Source organism: Melanostigma gelatinosum (genome assembly GCF_949748355.1).
Source record: "Melanostigma gelatinosum genome assembly, chromosome: 2".
NCBI lineage: Eukaryota > Metazoa > Chordata > Actinopteri > Perciformes > Zoarcidae > Melanostigma > Melanostigma gelatinosum.
In genome coordinates, this window is record NC_136635.1 from 32,494,307 (window position 1) to 32,512,165 (window position 17,859).

At 48.1% G+C, this 17,859-nt stretch overlaps 1 protein-coding gene across 1 annotated transcript in view; it reads right to left on the reverse strand.

Annotated features, from left to right (window-relative positions):
• Positions 1-296: 296 nt before the first annotated feature.
• LOC306792386 (uncharacterized protein) overlaps positions 297-17,859 on the reverse strand; it is a 34,856-nt gene continuing 17,293 nt past the window's right edge. Inside the window, exons 20-28 of the mRNA XM_079289465.1 lie at positions 6,518-17,785; positions 6,230-6,312; positions 5,884-5,920; positions 5,603-5,749; positions 5,224-5,340; positions 4,984-5,081; positions 2,195-2,287; positions 1,469-1,550; positions 297-1,388 (exon numbers count right to left, since the gene is read on the reverse strand). Coding sequence (XP_079145591.1) covers positions 1,230-1,388; positions 1,469-1,550; positions 2,195-2,287; positions 4,984-5,081; positions 5,224-5,340; positions 5,603-5,749; positions 5,884-5,920; positions 6,230-6,312; positions 6,518-17,785 — 12,084 coding nt within the window. The 3' untranslated portion in view covers positions 297-1,229. The remainder of the gene's footprint in view (positions 1,389-1,468; positions 1,551-2,194; positions 2,288-4,983; positions 5,082-5,223; positions 5,341-5,602; positions 5,750-5,883; positions 5,921-6,229; positions 6,313-6,517; positions 17,786-17,859) is intronic.

Sequence of the window (17,859 nt, forward strand, 5' to 3'; positions counted from 1 at the left end):
GTTTCACTGAGTCCATAAGTCATAAAACACTGTCAGACATGTTTGTATTAATATGTGTATAAATGAGTGTGTGAGTGATGTGTGAACCTTCAGCACACAGAGAGGAATGAACGAGTGAAGTTTGGTGAAAGTAAAAACTGCTGAAGTGGAGATTTATCATGAGAGTCTGAGAACAAAGTCATTGAGAGAAGACGTCCTTTAAAGAGACATTACAGACATTTAGATCTCGCTCTCTGAAGTTGAGCCCGACGTCACCAAAGGGCCGACAGCGTCGCCAGCTCTTACAAATAGAGGCCATCTGTACACTTCTCAGTCGTCAACCATCTTCTCATAAATAGATTTATTGTTTTGTCCGTCAATCACACCGTTTATGTACACATCATTAGGACTACGTTCCAGCAACAGCCGCGCATTTCTACAACAGTCGATCAGTCAACAAGCCAGGAAGCATCGTTCATCCTCCGTTTCCTTTCGTCTGTGAAAGAATCAGAAATATCATCTTTGGCTCGTTAACTAACCTTCTCTTGTGACAAGAAGAAATGTACAGAATTGCATTTATACATACAGTCTGTCACAGATACTATACAGCACACATAAATACAACACACCTTAAAGACACAGCATGTTGTCTGCGTCCTGTCTCCTCTACTGACGCATCGTCTCCCGCCCTCGTTACCAAAGCCAGGAAGCAGTTTAAAGGGAGCCGGGTGGGAGAGGTGCTGCTGAGCTTATACCAGACCACTATTTACACATTTGGAGCTTCAGTGCATAGTTTGAACTCAGCATCGCGATAATGTGCAAGATATGAAACCAGGCGAGGAGACGGAGGGCAGCAGGAGAACGATGAGATTCAAAACAACACGATCATACAGTAGTGTGAACTTATGGATATGGCTTCCGGACCTTCTCAGGCAATTCAAGTTTTCTTTCCTCGTCTCTAAACAACAAAGCGTCGGCAACAAGCGAGGAGAGAAGCGTACGTTAAGGCTCGATTCACCATAAAACATGTAAAGGAAAAGATCTGCTGGAATCCAAGAGAAGCTCAGTGCGTTCAGTCTGAGGAACAAACAGGACGTTACCTTCTGTGCAGACTCCAGCAACAACACGTGTGCTGGGATCTCTTTAGCGTCATCTTTACCGTAACGTACATGAACAAGTGCTCAACGTCTGTATGTGTCGCGCCTGCGATGTCCCAGCATGCTCTACAACATCCCAGCGTGGCCGCGGGGCTACAGGGCACCGGTGAGGCACATGAGGACCAGCAGGTGTATCGTGAGCAGGTAACCCAGGAAGAAGTATCGAGAGCGGGCGCGGCTCGTCAGCAGCCGCGAGAAGTAGAGGCTCCGCCCCCGGAGCCAGCGCCGGCACGCCACCGCGCCGCCTTTCACCTGGAGAACAAAACGCAGAGCGGTCAGAGACACGCGGTCAAAGGTCACTCAAACGCTACACATGGCTCAGCACGTCGTACCGTCCGTGTTATTAGAGGCTGGTTTGGGTTGAGACTGAGAGCTGCCCACTCCTCTTCTGTTTCCATCTCGATACTGAAGTCTCTGGAACGAACACCGCAAAACAAAAGCATCACTGCTGATTATTGACAGGAAAGCTTCAGCCGTCTACTGGACGGGTCGGGTGACTTCGGTCAATACTCACAAAGGCATGGTTAAGATCGTTGAGTTCATGTTACATGAACCATGAGCAGCAAAGTAGAGTCCATTCAGACGGACCTCCATGGTATTAAGGAGACTACCGACCTCTGAGCCATCAGTCTGAATATGTGTTCAGTACTTATTATCTTATTATTTATATTCTTTTAGGGTCCAAATACCCTTTTCCTCCACACTGGGAAACATGCTTGTTTTCGTTACCTTGCTGGCTCAATAACAGAGTCTCCACCTGTCTGCTTGGCTTTCACCTTTTTCTTTGTCGGAGCACCAGAAAGGCTGGTAGCTGACGGGCAGGTCGGTATGAAGAGCATCAAGAGAGACGAACGTCCTGAACGACCTCAGAGCTCCATGACATGAATGAAAAAGCCCTGGTTGTAAATTGACGTTTTATGGTGTGTGTGAGTGTGTGTGTGTGTGTGTGTGTGTGTGTGTGTGTGTGTGTGTGTGTGTGTGTGTGTGTGTGTGTGTGTGTGTGTGTGTGTGTGTGAAGCAAAGACAGAGACAGAGAAGGAGACAGACAGATCAGTGACCTCTTCGCTCCGTCCTCAGTAAGACGCAAAGCCTCCTCAGCCGTCTCCCTCCTCGCTCTCTCTTCAGTCAGACTCTGCTCCAACTCAAGCAGCCTGAAGACACAAACAAAGAACATGTTTCAGTGAAGCATCACACAAAGAACATGTTTCAGTGAAGCATCACACATAAATAACATGTTTCAGTGAAGCATCACACATAAATAACATGTTTCAGTGAAGCATCACACATAAAGAACATGTTTCAGTGAAGCATCACACATAAAGAGCATGTTTCAGTGAAGCATCACACATAAAGAACATGTTTCAGTGAAGCATCACACATAAAGAACATGTTTCAGTGAAGCATCACACATAAAGAGCATGTTTCAGTGAAGCATCACACATAAAGAACATGTTTCAGTGAAGCATCACACATAAAGAGCATGTTTCAGTGAAGCATCACACATAAAGAACATGTTTCAGTGAAGCATCACACATAAAGAACATGTTTCAGTGAAGCATCACACATAAAGAGCATGTTTCAGTGAAGCATCACACATAAAGAACATGTTTCAGTGAAGCATCACACATAAATAACATGTTTCAGTGAAGCATCACACATAAAGAACATGTTTCAGTGAAGCATCACACATAAAGAACATGTTTCAGTGAAGCATCACACATAAAGAACATGTTTCAGTGAAGCATCACACGTAAAGAACATGTTTCAGTGAAGCATCACACGTAAAGAACATGTTTCAGTGAAGTATCACACGTAAAGAACATGTTTCAGTGAAGCATCACACGTAAAGAACATGTTTCAGTGAAGCATCACACAAAGAACATGTTTCAGTGAAGCATCACACAAAGAACATGTTTCAGTGAAGCATCACACGTAAAGAACATGTTTCAGTGAAGCATCACACGTAAAGAACATGTTTCAGTGAAGCATCACACGTAAAGAACATGTTTCAGTGAAGCATCACACACAAAGAGCATGTTTCAGTGAAGCATCACACAAAGAACATGTTTCAGTGAAGCATCACACGTAAAGAACATGTTTCAGTGAAGCATCACACATGAAGAACATGTTTCAGTGAAGCATCACACATAAAGAACATGTTTCAGTGAAGCATCACACATAAAGAACATGTTTCAGTGAAGCATCACACATAAAGAACATGTTTCAGTGAAGCATCACACACAAATAACATGTTTCAGTGAAGCATCACACACAAATAACATGTTTCAGTGAAGCATCACACATAAATAACATGTTTCAGTGAAGCATCACACATAAAGAACATGTTTCAGTGAAGCATCACACATAAAGAACATGTTTCAGTGAAGCATCACACACAAATAACATGTTTCAGTGAAGCATCACACATAAATAACATGTTTCAATGAAGCATCACACATAAAGAACATGTTTCAGTGAAGCATCACACATAAAGAACATGTTTCAGTGAAGCATCACACACAAATAACATGTTTCAGTGAAGCATCACACATAAATAACATGTTTCAGTGAAGCATCACACATAAATAACATGTTTCAGTGAAGCATCAAACATAAAGAACATGTTTCAGTGAAGCATCACACGTAAAGAACATGTTTCAGTGAAGCATCACACGTAAAGAACATGTTTCAGTGAAGTATCACACGTAAAGAACATGTTTCAGTGAAGCATCACACGTAAAGAACATGTTTCAGTGAAGCATCACACAAAGAACATGTTTCAGTGAAGCATCACACAAAGAACATGTTTCAGTGAAGCATCACACGTAAAGAACATGTTTCAGTGAAGCATCACACGTAAAGAACATGTTTCAGTGAAGCATCACACGTAAAGAACATGTTTCAGTGAAGCATCACACACAAAGAGCATGTTTCAGTGAAGCATCACACAAAGAACATGTTTCAGTGAAGCATCACACGTAAAGAACATGTTTCAGTGAAGCATCACACATGAAGAACATGTTTCAGTGAAGCATCACACATAAAGAACATGTTTCAGTGAAGCATCACACATAAAGAACATGTTTCAGTGAAGCATCACACATAAAGAACATGTTTCAGTGAAGCATCACACACAAATAACATGTTTCAGTGAAGCATCACACACAAATAACATGTTTCAGTGAAGCATCACACATAAATAACATGTTTCAGTGAAGCATCACACATAAAGAACATGTTTCAGTGAAGCATCACACATAAAGAACATGTTTCAGTGAAGCATCACACACAAATAACATGTTTCAGTGAAGCATCACACATAAATAACATGTTTCAATGAAGCATCACACATAAAGAACATGTTTCAGTGAAGCATCACACATAAAGAACATGTTTCAGTGAAGCATCACACACAAATAACATGTTTCAGTGAAGCATCACACATAAATAACATGTTTCAGTGAAGCATCAAACATAAAGAACATGTTTCAGTGAAGCATCAAACATAAAGAACATGTTTCAGTGAAGCATCACACATAAAGAACATGTTTCAGTGAAGCATCACACACAAATAACATGTTTCAGTGAAGCATCACACATAAATAACATGTTTCAATGAAGCATCACACATAAAGAACATGTTTCAGTGAAGCATCACACACAAATAACATGTTTCAGTGAAGCATCACACATAAATAACATGTTTCAGTGAAGCAGTCACACATAAATAACATGTTTCAGTGAAGCATCACACAAAAAGAACATGTTTCAGTGAAGCATCACACATAAATAACATGTTTCAATGAAGCATCACACATAAAGAACATGTTTAGTTCCGTCTCCTCACCTTTCTCGGAGCTGACTGGCTTCAGCGGTTTCAGCCATGGTTGAGTCGTTGCTCCTCTCCTGAGGGGCTCCGGGTGCAACCTCAGCAAACACTGACCCCTGGTGGTGGAGATGCAGCATTACATGTAAATAGAGAAATCTTTATTGTCTGCTTTGATTGGCTTCATTTCACAGCATGACAATCCAGAGAGACAAGAAACAAAGGGAGGGGAAGCACACGATACAACTTCAGGTCATCTACCTGAGACTGAACCTGCTGCTCCAGCCAGTGGCAGCGATCCTGGGCGTCCCTCAGGGTTTGGGAGACGGCTTTCAACTGAGCTGCAGCAGCACCTTTCTCCTCCACCGCCTGCTGCAGCTGGAAAGGGGGTGAGGGGGAGGGGGAGGGGGGGAGATGTTGCACATGAACATGGTGATGCAGCAGTCATTTCCTCTTTAATTATCCTCAAAGAACTGTTTTCATTCAACGTCAGAGGTTATGTCGTCTGGAGAAAGAGCAATAATCAAATAAATATCTTGTAACAATAAACGTGTATTATAGTCAAACAGCTTGCTGCACCGCCAGCGTGTTCACACGCGTTGCGTTTGAGGGCCGTAGGAGAGCTCGGCTGTTGTCGTACCTTCAGGTTGAGCTGCTGGGAGTACTGGTCTCGCTGCTGGATCTCGTACAAGCAGCGCTGCAGGTCTCTGTGGAGCTGGATCCTCTCGGCCTCCGGGCGACTCGCCGACTCGTCCGCTCCGCTCCGACCGGCCAAAACAACCGATTCCTGTTGAGGGGAAGGAAAAAATAATGAAGAAAACGAGCCGAAACGTTTGTTTGAATAGAATCAAACCGGTTTGAAAAACAACCTCAACTCTCAAACAGTTGAGTGCAAAACAGTATTTTGTTGGTTGAACTCACCTTGACTGGCAGCGTGTCCTTCCTCTCTGCGTCAGATCTACAGAACAGACAAAACAAACCTTTAGTATCATAAGAAAATATATTTAATTTCTCACGTGCGCTCGCGGTAGTTTGGGCGAAAATCAAACGTCCCGCTTCCAAGTACGAGACTCCTTTTATGGTTGTTGTGCATGAACAAAAACGTTTTGAAGCAAGAAGTTCTGGGAAAGACCAGAGCTGTGAGTTGTAGATGAGGTCCGCCACACTGACAACACTACAGGCATCAACAGGGTCGATCTAACAGTCACACTGCACTTTCAGTTGGAAACACAGCAGTTGAATTGATCTCATCTCCGCTCTACTTTACCTCAGCTCTGGCCATCCTTGCTGGTAGCTGCTGATTTCTCTTTCAGGTGGAACTCTGTGAGTTTGCTGCAGTTCTTCCACCTCCTGCAACAACATCAACGTCTTTCGTCACAAAGATCAAACTCACCCCAGACTAAATGTTCTCAGACTGAACTTCACAGACACATGAGCATCCCAACACAAAACAAAAGAACGCCACCATGCAAGTCAAAGCGATGATGGATGAAACAATGTTGGCCCTGCATGCTTTGACAGCCACACTCAAACCACAGCGGAGGACTTCACTTACCGGCCCTTCCTTCTCCCTCTGGAGGACACTTCCTTTTGACTTTCCTGTCTCCGGACTCGACCCTTGCCTGGACTCAACCGCTCTTTTGGCCCCGGCCAGCTCCTCCATCAGCCGCTCGCGGTCCTTTTGGAGGCTGGCCATGGATCTGGAGAACGCCGACAGCTGCCTGCTGAACGTGCCGTTCTCCAGCACGACCCGCTTCAGCTCCTTTTCCTTCTCCGACAACTCCCCCGACAGCTCATCCAGCAACTTGCTCAGCTCTGCGTGCGCGTCTCTGTCCTCTAAAGCTGCTGACTTCCGAACAAGGACGTCTCTCTGTTTGGCCAACATGGCCAGGTCGGCCGTGGCGTCCCGCAGGCCGCGCTCCACCGTGTTCAGGGCCGCCCGAGTCTCTCGGAGCTCCTGGTCGTACCCGTTTCTCAGGATCTTGAAGTCCTCGATGAGCTGGTCTCGGTCGTTCTGCAGAGCGGCCATGGCTCTGCACATGGACTCCTTCTGAGCCTTGGTGTCTTTGCTCTGCGTCTTGGCCCCCGATAGCTGCTGCTCCATCTCCAGCAGCTCTGTAGCGAGCTCCGCCGCCCTGAGGTCCGCCGTCTCCCGCTCGGTCCTCATCAGCTCCACCTCGCGCTCCAAGGCGTCCAGCTCGCCGTTGTACTTGTCCTCAGCTTGCGCCAGGCTTTTGTCCGTTTCAGTCTCCACCAGCTGCATTGTTTCCTTCAGCTCATCAGTCAGGACCTTCTGAGCAAGAAGCTTCTGCTGGAGGTTGTTACATTCAGCCGCTTTGGCTGCGACCGCTTCCTGCAAATCAGAGATGACTTTGCCTTCGTTCGTCGCAGCTCGTTCTTGTTTCAGAGTTAACATGTCAGCCTCCAGACTGGAGACCTGAGCTTTGAGCTGAGAGACCTCTGCTCTTAAAATATCACTCGCCTCTTCCTCCTTTTGAAGGTCCAACCGAGATTCTCTGTGCTGCTTTGTGGCAGCAGCTTTTTGGTCTTCCAGGTCTTTGATCACATCCTGCTGCTTCTTCAGCAGCCCCTTCAGCTGGTTGTCCTTCAGGAATAAAACCTGATTCAGGTCCTCTCTGTACCGGACCAGTTGAGCCCTGAGCATAGCGTTCTCCGAGTTGAGATCATCCATTTGATGCAACAGCTTCCGTATTTCATGTTTGAGGCCTTTGGTGGCGCCGCCCTCCCCGTCAGCTGAGCCGTCTTTCCCCTTTAACCCCAACTGGCTCTTTGCGTCAAGGATCCTGTGTTCTGACGTCAGTCGCTCCCGTTCGCTCTGTAGAGACACCATGGAGTTCTTGAAGGACTCCATCTTAGCGGCCGCCTGCTCCTTCTCCTGGATCAACCGGTCCACTTTCACTTGCAGGCTTCTCAGCTTTGCTTCGAGGCCTCTCAGCTCTTTGTCGGCCGTCTCTCTCTGGTAGCGTGATGACGCCAACCTGTCCTCGTACACGGCTGACTGACCGCGATGATTGGCCTGGAGTTGTTCCAGATATCCGGACATCTGTCCGTCTCTGCAGGACAGCAAGGAGGAGATCTCGGCGTCTTTGCCGTGGAGGAGTGTTTTCAGCTGCAGAGAAATCCCCTCCTGCTTCTCAAAGTCAGCTTGAACTTTGTCATTCAGAGACCGTAACAGGAACAGCTGAGAGTCAGAGTCTGCGTTTGTCTTCTCCACCTGCTGCAGATTTAGCAGAGTTTGGGAAATCACGTCTTCCTTGTCTGCGAGCTGTCTGTTCAGCATGTTCTTGTCTCCTTCGATCCTTTGGGCGTGAGCGCCGAGCTCCCTCACCTGTGCGTCCATGAGCTCCACGGTGTCGGAGAGCTCAGCGTTGCTGGCGCTCAGGACGAACAGCTGCCTCTGCTGCGCCGCGGCAGCGACGGAGTATTCGCTGAGTGTCCTCTCCAGTCGGGACTCGGTCACTCGGAGCTCATTCACCTCTTGGTCTTTCACTCGCATGTCCTCCAGGAACCGCTTGATCACGAAACCCTGCTCCAGGAGCTGGCTGTCCTTCTCGTGTAACGTCTTTCGGTACAAATCACTCCAGCGTTTGGAAGCATCTGCGCCTTGAGGAGTGGCGGATAAAGCGGACATCTTCACCTCGTTGGTCTCAGCCGATCTCTTCAGAGTATTAATCTGAAGATCCTGAGAGTCTAAGTGCTGCCTCAGCTCAATCACTTTTTGACTTTCTTTATCTCTCAGGTCCTTAAAGTCTTCTATCTGCTGTTGTAACACAAACTGATTCTCCAAATAAGAATTGAATAGTTTGTCATCTATACTTGGTGCTGTTGTGATTTTGTGATCCTCAGATTTGTTACTTTCCTGTGAGATGTCCAGAGCCAGCTGGTCTCGTTCAGACTCAACACCCAGGATCTTCTCCGTGGCCTCCTGGAGGAGCTCCTTGTGCGTCGCCAGCTCGGCTTCAACCAGTTGACTTCTCTCCTCCAAAGCAGACGTTTGCTCTGAGCTTTTCTTCAGCTCTCTCTCCGAGTGTTCACAGGCTGACCGAGAGCTCTTCACAGCGCTCTCCAGATCCAAGATCACTTCCTGGTATTTAATGCAGTTTTGCTGCAGGTGCTTTATCTCGTGGTGCTTCTCTCTGAGCAGCTCTTGCAGTTCTTTCTTCACGTTCTTGGAGCCCTGGCTGCCCCTCTGAACCGTCTTGAGCTTCTCCTCGAACTCTCGGACCAGTTTGAGCTGCTCCTCCTCTTTTTCTTGGCGAACTCGAGCGCTCATCTCTTTGCTCGCCACCAGCTGAGAGGACAGCTGCGTGTTTTGGGTTTGCAAAACGGAGACGGACTCGGTCAGTTCATCGATACTCTCGGAGTTTTTCAGGATCACAGTTTCCAGATACTCGTTATCATTTTTCACCTTGTCTGAAATCTCTTGAACGTTTTCAAGCTCCTCCTGCAGAAGAGACTGGTCATCCTCCAAGATCCTCACCTTCTCATTCAGGCTGACGCTCTCTCGGGTGTGTTTGTTCATGACACCTTTGAGCTCTTTAATGTCGTCGTCTTTCTTTTCCAGCTGCAGCTCGTGATCGTTCTGCATCTTCTCTAATCTTTCACAAAGATGTTGCTTCTCTTTTTGGAACAGATTGTTGATTTCCAACTGAGCTCCGAGTTCTGTTTTCTGGGCCTCGATCTGGGCCATCAGGGCATTATTCAAACCGAGTGCTTCGTCAAGTTTGAGCTGCATGTTGTTTGTGTACGTGTTTGATTCAGAGTGCTTCTCTTCCAACGCACGGCTCGCCACTTCAAGCTTTTCTGCCAGTCGGTTATTTTCACCCTCCAGTTCAGTGAGCTTCTCTCCGAGTTTGCAAATCTCCGCCTCCGATTGGTGATCTTGATCAGTCAGCTCGCACGTTGCCAGTTTGTGGTTTTCCTCGAGCTCAGCCAGCGCTCTTCTAATTGTCTGATTCTCCTCCTCCAGCTCCTCAATCTTCTGCCGCTTGTCTTTGGAAAATGTGTGCATCCTCTCTTTAATTCTCCCATTTTCTTCCTCCGTCTCTCGAGCTCGCTTGTCCAGGAACTCCATCTCGGTCTCCTGTTTGTGGATTTCTCCGAGGGCTTCCTGCCGGTCTCGTTTCGCCCCCTCCAGAAGCTGTCTCATCTTGTCCATTTCACTGCTCACGTTCTCATAAGCCTGAAGAAGAGACTCGTACTCTTGCTTCAGCTCGGCGTGCTTGGACTTCCACTTGGACAGCTCCTCTGTCTGAGAGTCCTTCAGAGACTCGAGCTGGCAGGAGAAGGCTTGTTTCTGCTGCGTGATGCTTTCTATGGTTCGTTTCAAGCTTTCACAGGCGGCTGACAGGCTGCGGTTATCGCTGAAGACGCCATCCGCCTCGCCGCTGAGCTCGTCTTTGTCCCTGGCCAGAGACGACACGGAGCTTTCCAGCTCCTCGTTCTGCTGTTTTAACTTCAGCACCGACAACTCCAGAGAGCGGTACTCGGCTTCTTTGGCGTCATGTTTGGCTGACATCTTTCCTACTTCTTCTTTGAGCGTTGTGTTTCCCTTCAAGAGCTCTTTCCTGGAAACTAACGCTGCTTGAAGTTTCCTGGTTAGCAGAGCAGCTTTGCCCCGGCTGTCCTGATCGTTCGCTCCAGATGTCTGAAGCTCAGCAGCCTCCGTTCTCATCTTTTCAACGGCACTTTCATGCATTTTAATTTGACGCTGCAATTGCAGTTCGAGTGCAGATATTAGTTCTTCCTTTTCTGACACTTGAGCCTGAGAAACTGACAAGGCGTCGTCTCTCTCCTTTACTTTCACTTCAAAGTTTTCCGCACATCTGCCGGAGGAACAGGGGAACTCTTCGTTCCTGTCCTCCTGTGTGTTTGTTTGAAGCGTGTTTTGATGGAGCTGCTCAGTTACTTTCTCCTTCAGCTGCTCATTCAGCGCCGTCACCTCATCTCTGAGTTCACCGATTAATCTGAAAGCATTTCCATTTTCTTGCTTTAACAAATCCAACTTCGTTTGTGTTTCAGAACAATGCAGTTGTGCTTTCTCACGCTCCTCAGTTGAAACACTTTTGTCATCACTGAGCTCCTGCTTTGTCTCTGCTGCTGTCTTTTCGACGGCTAAAACTTCCAAAGATTTCTGTGACACTAAAGCCTCAAGTTCCACTTTCATTTGGTCACTTTTCTCCAGAAGAGCCTCGTTCTGCTGCATCAAGAGCTGATATTTTCCCTCATTTGCATGCATGTGTTCCAGTGAGTCGCTCAGTTTATTCAGTAAGTCCTGCTTCTCCTCTTGGCTCTTGAGCTCAGAGACTTTAATTGCTTCCTGATATTTCTCAACTTCTTCCGCTTTCTCTTTTACTTCTGCACGAGCTTTCTCTGAGTCCGTCTCTCGCGTCTGAAGTTGGGATTTCAGAGCGTCTGCTCTTCGCTCACCGACTACCAGAGCCTCGTCCTTCATCGCCATCTCAAGAGACAAGCTCTCAAGTTTGGATTTGACATTTTCAAGCTCAGTCTGCAGGTTTGACAGAGAATGGCTCTGGCTCTCCTTCTCAGCCAGAGACATCTTCAGATCTTGTAGAGTTGTATCCCTCTCTTCGACAAGCTGTCTTAAAGCGTCCAGCTCGTCCAGATCGGACAAAGATCTCTGACGGAGTTTCTTCAGCTCCCTGACCGTCTCGTCAAAGTCCACCTGGACGGCGTTGAGCTCGCTCGTCTGCTGGCAGCGTTGCTCCAACAGAGCCTTGTAGTCGTCCTTCAGCTCGGCCAGCTCGTGGGTTGACTTCTTCTCGTTCTCTTGAGCTTTCTTCAGCGTCTCTTTGCGCGCCAGCAAGGCAGCCTGGGCCTTTTTCTGTACCTTCGCCTTTTCAAGCTTCATCTGAGCAAGCTCATTTTCCAAATCGACGGCAGAAGCAGCGGAGGAAGCTCTGTCCTCTAGGTCTTCTTTGAACGTCTTGATTTCCTTTTGAAGCTCTTCTGATTTCTGCACCCAGCCTCTCCTGCCTCGCTCGTACGCCTCCTCCCTCTCAGCGGCTCTGGACTGCAGCTGCTCCACCAGGATGCTGTTCTCCGTCAGCGTCTGCAAACTTTCTGACAAACTCACTTCTTTCTCACTGAAGGCGGTTTGCAGCATTTGTTTTTCCGACTGCAATTGTTCCACAAGTCTTTCACTTCCTGTGTTGAGTCTGAGAATCTCTCCTTCTTTCTCAAGAAGTTTCTTTTCAAGAAGAGAACGGTTTTCTTGATACATCTCTGCAGTGACCTGAGCTTGATTCGTTACCTCTTCTAATTGATCCTGCAAAAGTAATACCTGACTTTTATCGTTTTGGTTTTCATATTGCTCAATCTTTTTCAACAGATCCTTTCTTACAAGGAGAGCAGCCTGAAACTTCTTCTTGGTTGCGTCCTTCTCTTTCGACACCTTGGCCACTTCACCCCTCAGATCGTCATTTGTGTCGATCAGCTCAAGCTTCTCACAATTCTTGGTCTGGAGTTCGCTCAGAGAGCGTGACAGACGCTCCTCTAACTGCTGAGAGATCTCTTCGAGCCTCTTCGTGGAGGTTTCGTGTTCTCGCTTGACGCTTTCCAATCGTGCCGTCAGAGAAGTCTTTTCCTCACCAAGTTTCATTCTCTCATTTGAGGCAGATTCTATAAGTTGGGCGATGGACGCATCTCTATCCCGTAACTGCTGACTAAGTCCAGCGAGTAACTCCTTCTGCTGACTGCTCTGAACGCTCATACAGTTGATCTGCTCATCCTTTGCTTGCGATTCTCCGTGTGAAGAAGAGTGTTTGACAGCCGCTTCTTTCACCGCCTCTAACTCGGCATCCAGTCGAGTCTGCAGATGCTCCGCCATCTCTTTCAAAAGGAGAATTTGTTGACCCTTCTCGTCGTTGCTCCTCTCTCCTCGACTGAGTGTGCTCTGTGTTTTTTGTAATTGTGCAACAGTTTCCTCCACCTCATCTCTCAAAGCATCGACCTCGGACTGATGGCGTTCTTGTAATTCTTTTATCACGTCCTGTAAAGAAGCAGCTGATCTCTCAGACTCTTTGTCGGCACCGATTTTTCTCGCTACAAGTTTTTGCAACTCGTGTTCTGCAGCTTTTAGAGCCTGTTGCAAATTCGTGTTGTCATTATCCTTTTCCTGAACAGACGCTAAAACCTTCTGGAGCTGAATCCTGGACGCTGACGCCTCTGACTCTTTGGCGCTCAGCTGATCAGACCTCTGCCCGATAGCGGAGGAGGCCTCTGCTAGCTTCTCCTGCAAGCTGTCCAAGTCTCCTTTCAAAGCATTCACTTCAACATCTTTAGATTTCATTTCATTTTCAACACTTTTCAATTGTTCTGCAAGCAGGTTCTTATCCTGTTTCTCTCTGTCCAGAACCAACAGCCACTCTTTCTCAGAATCCTGCAGAATCTGCTCTATCTTTTCAATGTTTTCTTTTAATCGAGAAACCTCTTGGTCTTTGCCACTCACCTTTGCTTGAAGGCTCTGCTTCTCGGACAGCGTTTGCTCCATTATTTGGCTCAAGCTGCTGGACTGCTGCTCCATCTGGACCTGCGACGCTCGGACTTGATGATGTTTCCTCTCCAGCTCTTCCCTCTCCGCGAGATGTTTCCTAACCTCCTCTAGTAAATGAGTGTTTTCATTACCGACAGCCGTGAGACGTCTCTGGTGCTCCTCCTTTGACACACCGATCTCCTCGCTCAGCCTCTTGTTCTGCTGTTCTAGTTTCTGCATTTCTGCGAGCAGCTGGGATGCGTGCTTGGCCTGGGATGTGTACCGACTGTTAATTGCATGGAGAGCCATTTCCCTCTGCTCCAGGTTTTCCGTCAGCGCGTTCATTTGTGCCACGACTTGAAGATGTTGTGATTTGAGTCGTTCGATTTCGACGGTCAGCAGCGACGCGCTGGCTTGATGGGAAGCAAAAGCTTCGTCCTTTTCCTTCGAAAGACTGGAGTTCAGGTCTTCGGTTTTCTGAACTTTGTGATGGATCCGAGATAACTCATTCCTCAGTGTTTCTACGGTCGTCTGACGTTCGTCACTGGTGTCGTCCAGTTCCCTCCGAAGGTTGGACACCTCCTCGGTCGTCTGGGTCAGATGCTTCCTCACATCCTGCAGCTCCTCTAAGTTAGCCGTGTATTTCTCTTGGAGGTTGTTGAAGGCACTTTGTGATTCTTCTGCTGACGTTTTGAGGCTTTCAGACTCGGCGGACAGGAGCTGAATGTGACTCTGAAGCTGCGACACCGACTCTGTGCTTTCCATGAACTGAGACTTGAAGAGCAAAGCCTCATCTGCTCTTCTCTGAATATCCTGAAGAGACTTTGATTGGTCCAAAAGAGCTGCCTCCTTTTCTTCAACGGCCTTCTTGAGACTCTCCGCCTCAGACATCTGAACCTGGAGGCTGCTGTTGAGCTTTGTGAGCGATTCTTCGAGGTGGGACGTCTGTTCTTTCAAGCCCTCACACTCCGTCTCTCTGGCTTGTAGGTTTGACTTGAGATCCTCAACAGCAGCTGAAGAATGACTCCGATATTCAAGACTCAGCTGTTCTTTTTTCTCCAAAGTCTTTTTCAGTACAGAAGACTCTGACGACAGACTGTCAACTCGTCCTCTGAGTTTACAGATGGAATCTTCACGCTCTGAAACGTTTGCACTTAAACTCTCATTGTCATCTGCTTGCTGTTGCAGCTGCTCCTCCTGCTCAGAGATCCTAGCCGTGAGTTGCTGGATCAGACTCTCCTGCTGTTTCAGGGACTCATCTTTTCCTTGCAAGGTGAAGTGAAGCCTCTCCTTCTCCGAGTCTGCAGTTTGGAGTTTGCCGTCTCCGTCGCAGACTTCCGTTTTGAGATGTTCAACCTCTTGGCGCGTTTTGGAAAACTCTGTCACCGTTTTCTGCAGTTCAGATTTCAACCTTGCGTTCTGCTCGCTCAGCGCTTGAATGTTGTCGTTAAAATCGACAATCTCTGCTTTCCTCCGGTCCTCGTCCTGAGTCAGCTGACCGTTTTCCGCAGCGAGTTTCTGCACAGCGGCCTTCAGGCCGGTCACCTCGACCTCCATCTCTGCAGCGCTCTCGTTCATGGCGCCGAGCTGACCGCTGAGCGAGAACACCGACTCCTTTCGTTGACTCAGCTCGTCCTTCTGGTGTTGAAACTCATCCCTCAAGTCTTTTAAGGTCTGTTCTTTCTGCTCCATTGTTATATCCGTCTCTTTCCTGAGTGTCTCTGCTTCACTCTGCATCTGGGACACGAGGGCCTTCAGCTGCACCGCCTCATTCTGGTGAACGCTGCACTCCTCTGCTTTCTGCTGAAACACGGCGTCTTTCTCCAGCAGCCCTGACTTCAGCGCAGACGCTTGCTGCTGAAGCATTGACGCAGTATCCTGAAGTTGCAGCAGCTGGTTCTGCTTCTCATTCAACGACGCGTCGAGTCGACTAACTTGTTCTCGTTGACTTTCAAGTTGCTCTTCTCTCTCCTTTAACGTTTTTGACAGAGACGCACATTCACTTGTTTTCTCAAGTAAACCTGCAGAGTTCGACTGCTCGCGCTCCTTGAGGATCTTTTTTAATTCGTCTTCTGCAAGAGCAAGCGCCTCCTTTTCCTCCAACAGGCCGCTGATCATCTTCTGATTCTCTGAGATCTGAACTTCCAGCCCAGAGTTGTGTTCTTGGAGTGAACTCCTCTGAGCGGTTAGTTCAGAAGCTGATTTGCTGTTCCGTGCTAACGCCTCCTGTAGTCTCTCATTGCTTTCTGTGACGCTGCTGATCTTCAGGCTGAAACTGGCGTTCTGCTCAAGAGTCGCTTTCAGCCGTCCATCGAGGTCAGACCGAACCTGTGCCTGCAGAGCGAGCTCCTTCTCTCTGGACTCACAAGCAGCACGGAGTTGGTGGTTTTGCTCCGTCACCGCCTGGATGTGGCCGTTTAAACCGGCCAGGTCCGTTTGCCTCAGTTCTGCTGCGGACTCCAGCTTCCTGGCGTTTTCCTCCATGACGCGGATCTGCTCACTCAGAGACTTGACGGTGTTGTTTGTACCGTCCACTTCCTCTTTGTGTTTCTGACTCTGTCGTGTCACATTTCTCAACGTTTCTTCTCGCTCCTCAATCAGCTGGCGAAGCTGCGAGCGCTCCTCGTTGAGCGAAGCAGCTTCTGCCTGTAGTTTGATCACGATATGTTCCCGGTGTGTGATCTCGTTCTGCAGACGGTGGTTCCCTTCCTGCCTCTCTGTCAACACGGTCTCCTTCTCCTTTAACTCTGACTTCAGACTGCATTCCTGCTCTCGGAGCAGAGACAGCGTCTGTTGTTGGGCCTCGACCTGCGATCGGTGATCCTGCTGGAGCTGGTTCACCTCTTCCTCTCTCTCCCTCAGCAAGCGGCTGAGGTTACTGCATTCGTTGGTTTTTGCCAGCAGAATCTCTGAGTTTGAGTTCGTGCTTTGCTCGACAACTTTGTTTAAGTCATGAGCTCGAAGAGTCAGATCCTCTTTATCTTTTTCTAGCCCTTCAACTATCGAGTTGTTTTGTGAAAGCTGCGTTTCCAATGTGGATACTTTGGTTTGCAACGAATCCCTCTCAAGAGAAACTGCTGAGATAGTCGTTACGCTCCCGGTGACTTCCAGTTCGAGTCGCTCTCTCTCTTTTGTAAGAACGTCTACTTGACTCTCAAGACTGAGGTTGAGTTCAAGAGCGGACGAAATCTTTTCACCAAGCTGGTTGGCGTTCTGCTTCTGCTGCTGGAGCTCCTCCGTCAGCCCTTTAAGTTTCTCTTGCAGCTGCTTCTTCTCCGTCTTCATGCTTTTTAATCGATCCTTGAGTGTGGAGATATTTTCAGATTTGCTCTGAACTTCGCTGCTCAGTTTCTCGTTTTCTGAATCCCGGTTTTGCAGTTCGTTGTTGAATTTCCGCCTCTCGTCCTCGGCCTGTTTGTCAGTCGTCTTCAGTTGGTTTTCCAGCGTCTCTATGGTTTCCAGTTTCTCTTGAATCTCCTTCTTGATGTGCTCCTCACTCTGTGTTTGCTCCTCTAACTGTTTGGACAACGTCTGCGTTTCCTTGCTGTATGTTTCCACCTGTGCCAGGAGTTTGTTCTGTTCATCCTTGAAAGACTTCAGTTCTCTTTCGTACGTCTGCTCTTTCTCGCTCAGCTGCTGCTGTAGCTGCTCACTGCCGGTGGTTCTGTCCTTGAGCTGCAAAAGGACTTCTTCTGACTGCCGCTGCTTCTGTGTGGACGCAGTCAGCTGCTCTTTCAGTGCAGTGATGTGTGTTTCACATTCAGAGAGATGATCGCGATGGCTCACAAGCTGCTTCTGGCTCTCCCCCTGAAGGTCCAGGATAGTCCTCTTGTCCTCCTCCGTTTGCTTGATCAGATGCTCCAGCTCAGCCTCTCTAGACTCTCGCTCCTCTTTGGCCTTGAGCACCTCCTCCTCAGCATCCTTTACTTTCTCCACCAGCTCTGTGATCTTGCTATCCAGCGCCTGCTGATCTGAAGTCTGAGACTCTCTGATGACCGTGGCCTCCCGCTCTGCCTTACTCACAGCGTTTTCCACACGAACCAGGTTCTCCTCTTTGAGTTTGATGTCCTGCTTCAGCACCGCGACCTGCTCCGCGTACTCCGCCATGTTTCCAGCGAGGGTTTGTATCTCCTCCTCCTTTTCCAACAGCGCGTCTTTGAGTCTGTCGACTTCACGCTCGCAGCCCTGAAGGCCGTGAATGAGCTGGGCTCGTTCTTCCAAGTGGGCGGAGTTTAATTTGTCCAGCTCCTCGTTTGTCTGATCGAGCTCCGTTTGTAGAGTTTCGATGGTGACTTCCTGCTTTTGTGTCTGAAAACGAGAAGATAAAACACAATGAAGCATGGAGCGAGGCCGGAGGAGCCATGAAAGATGACTGCATCTCA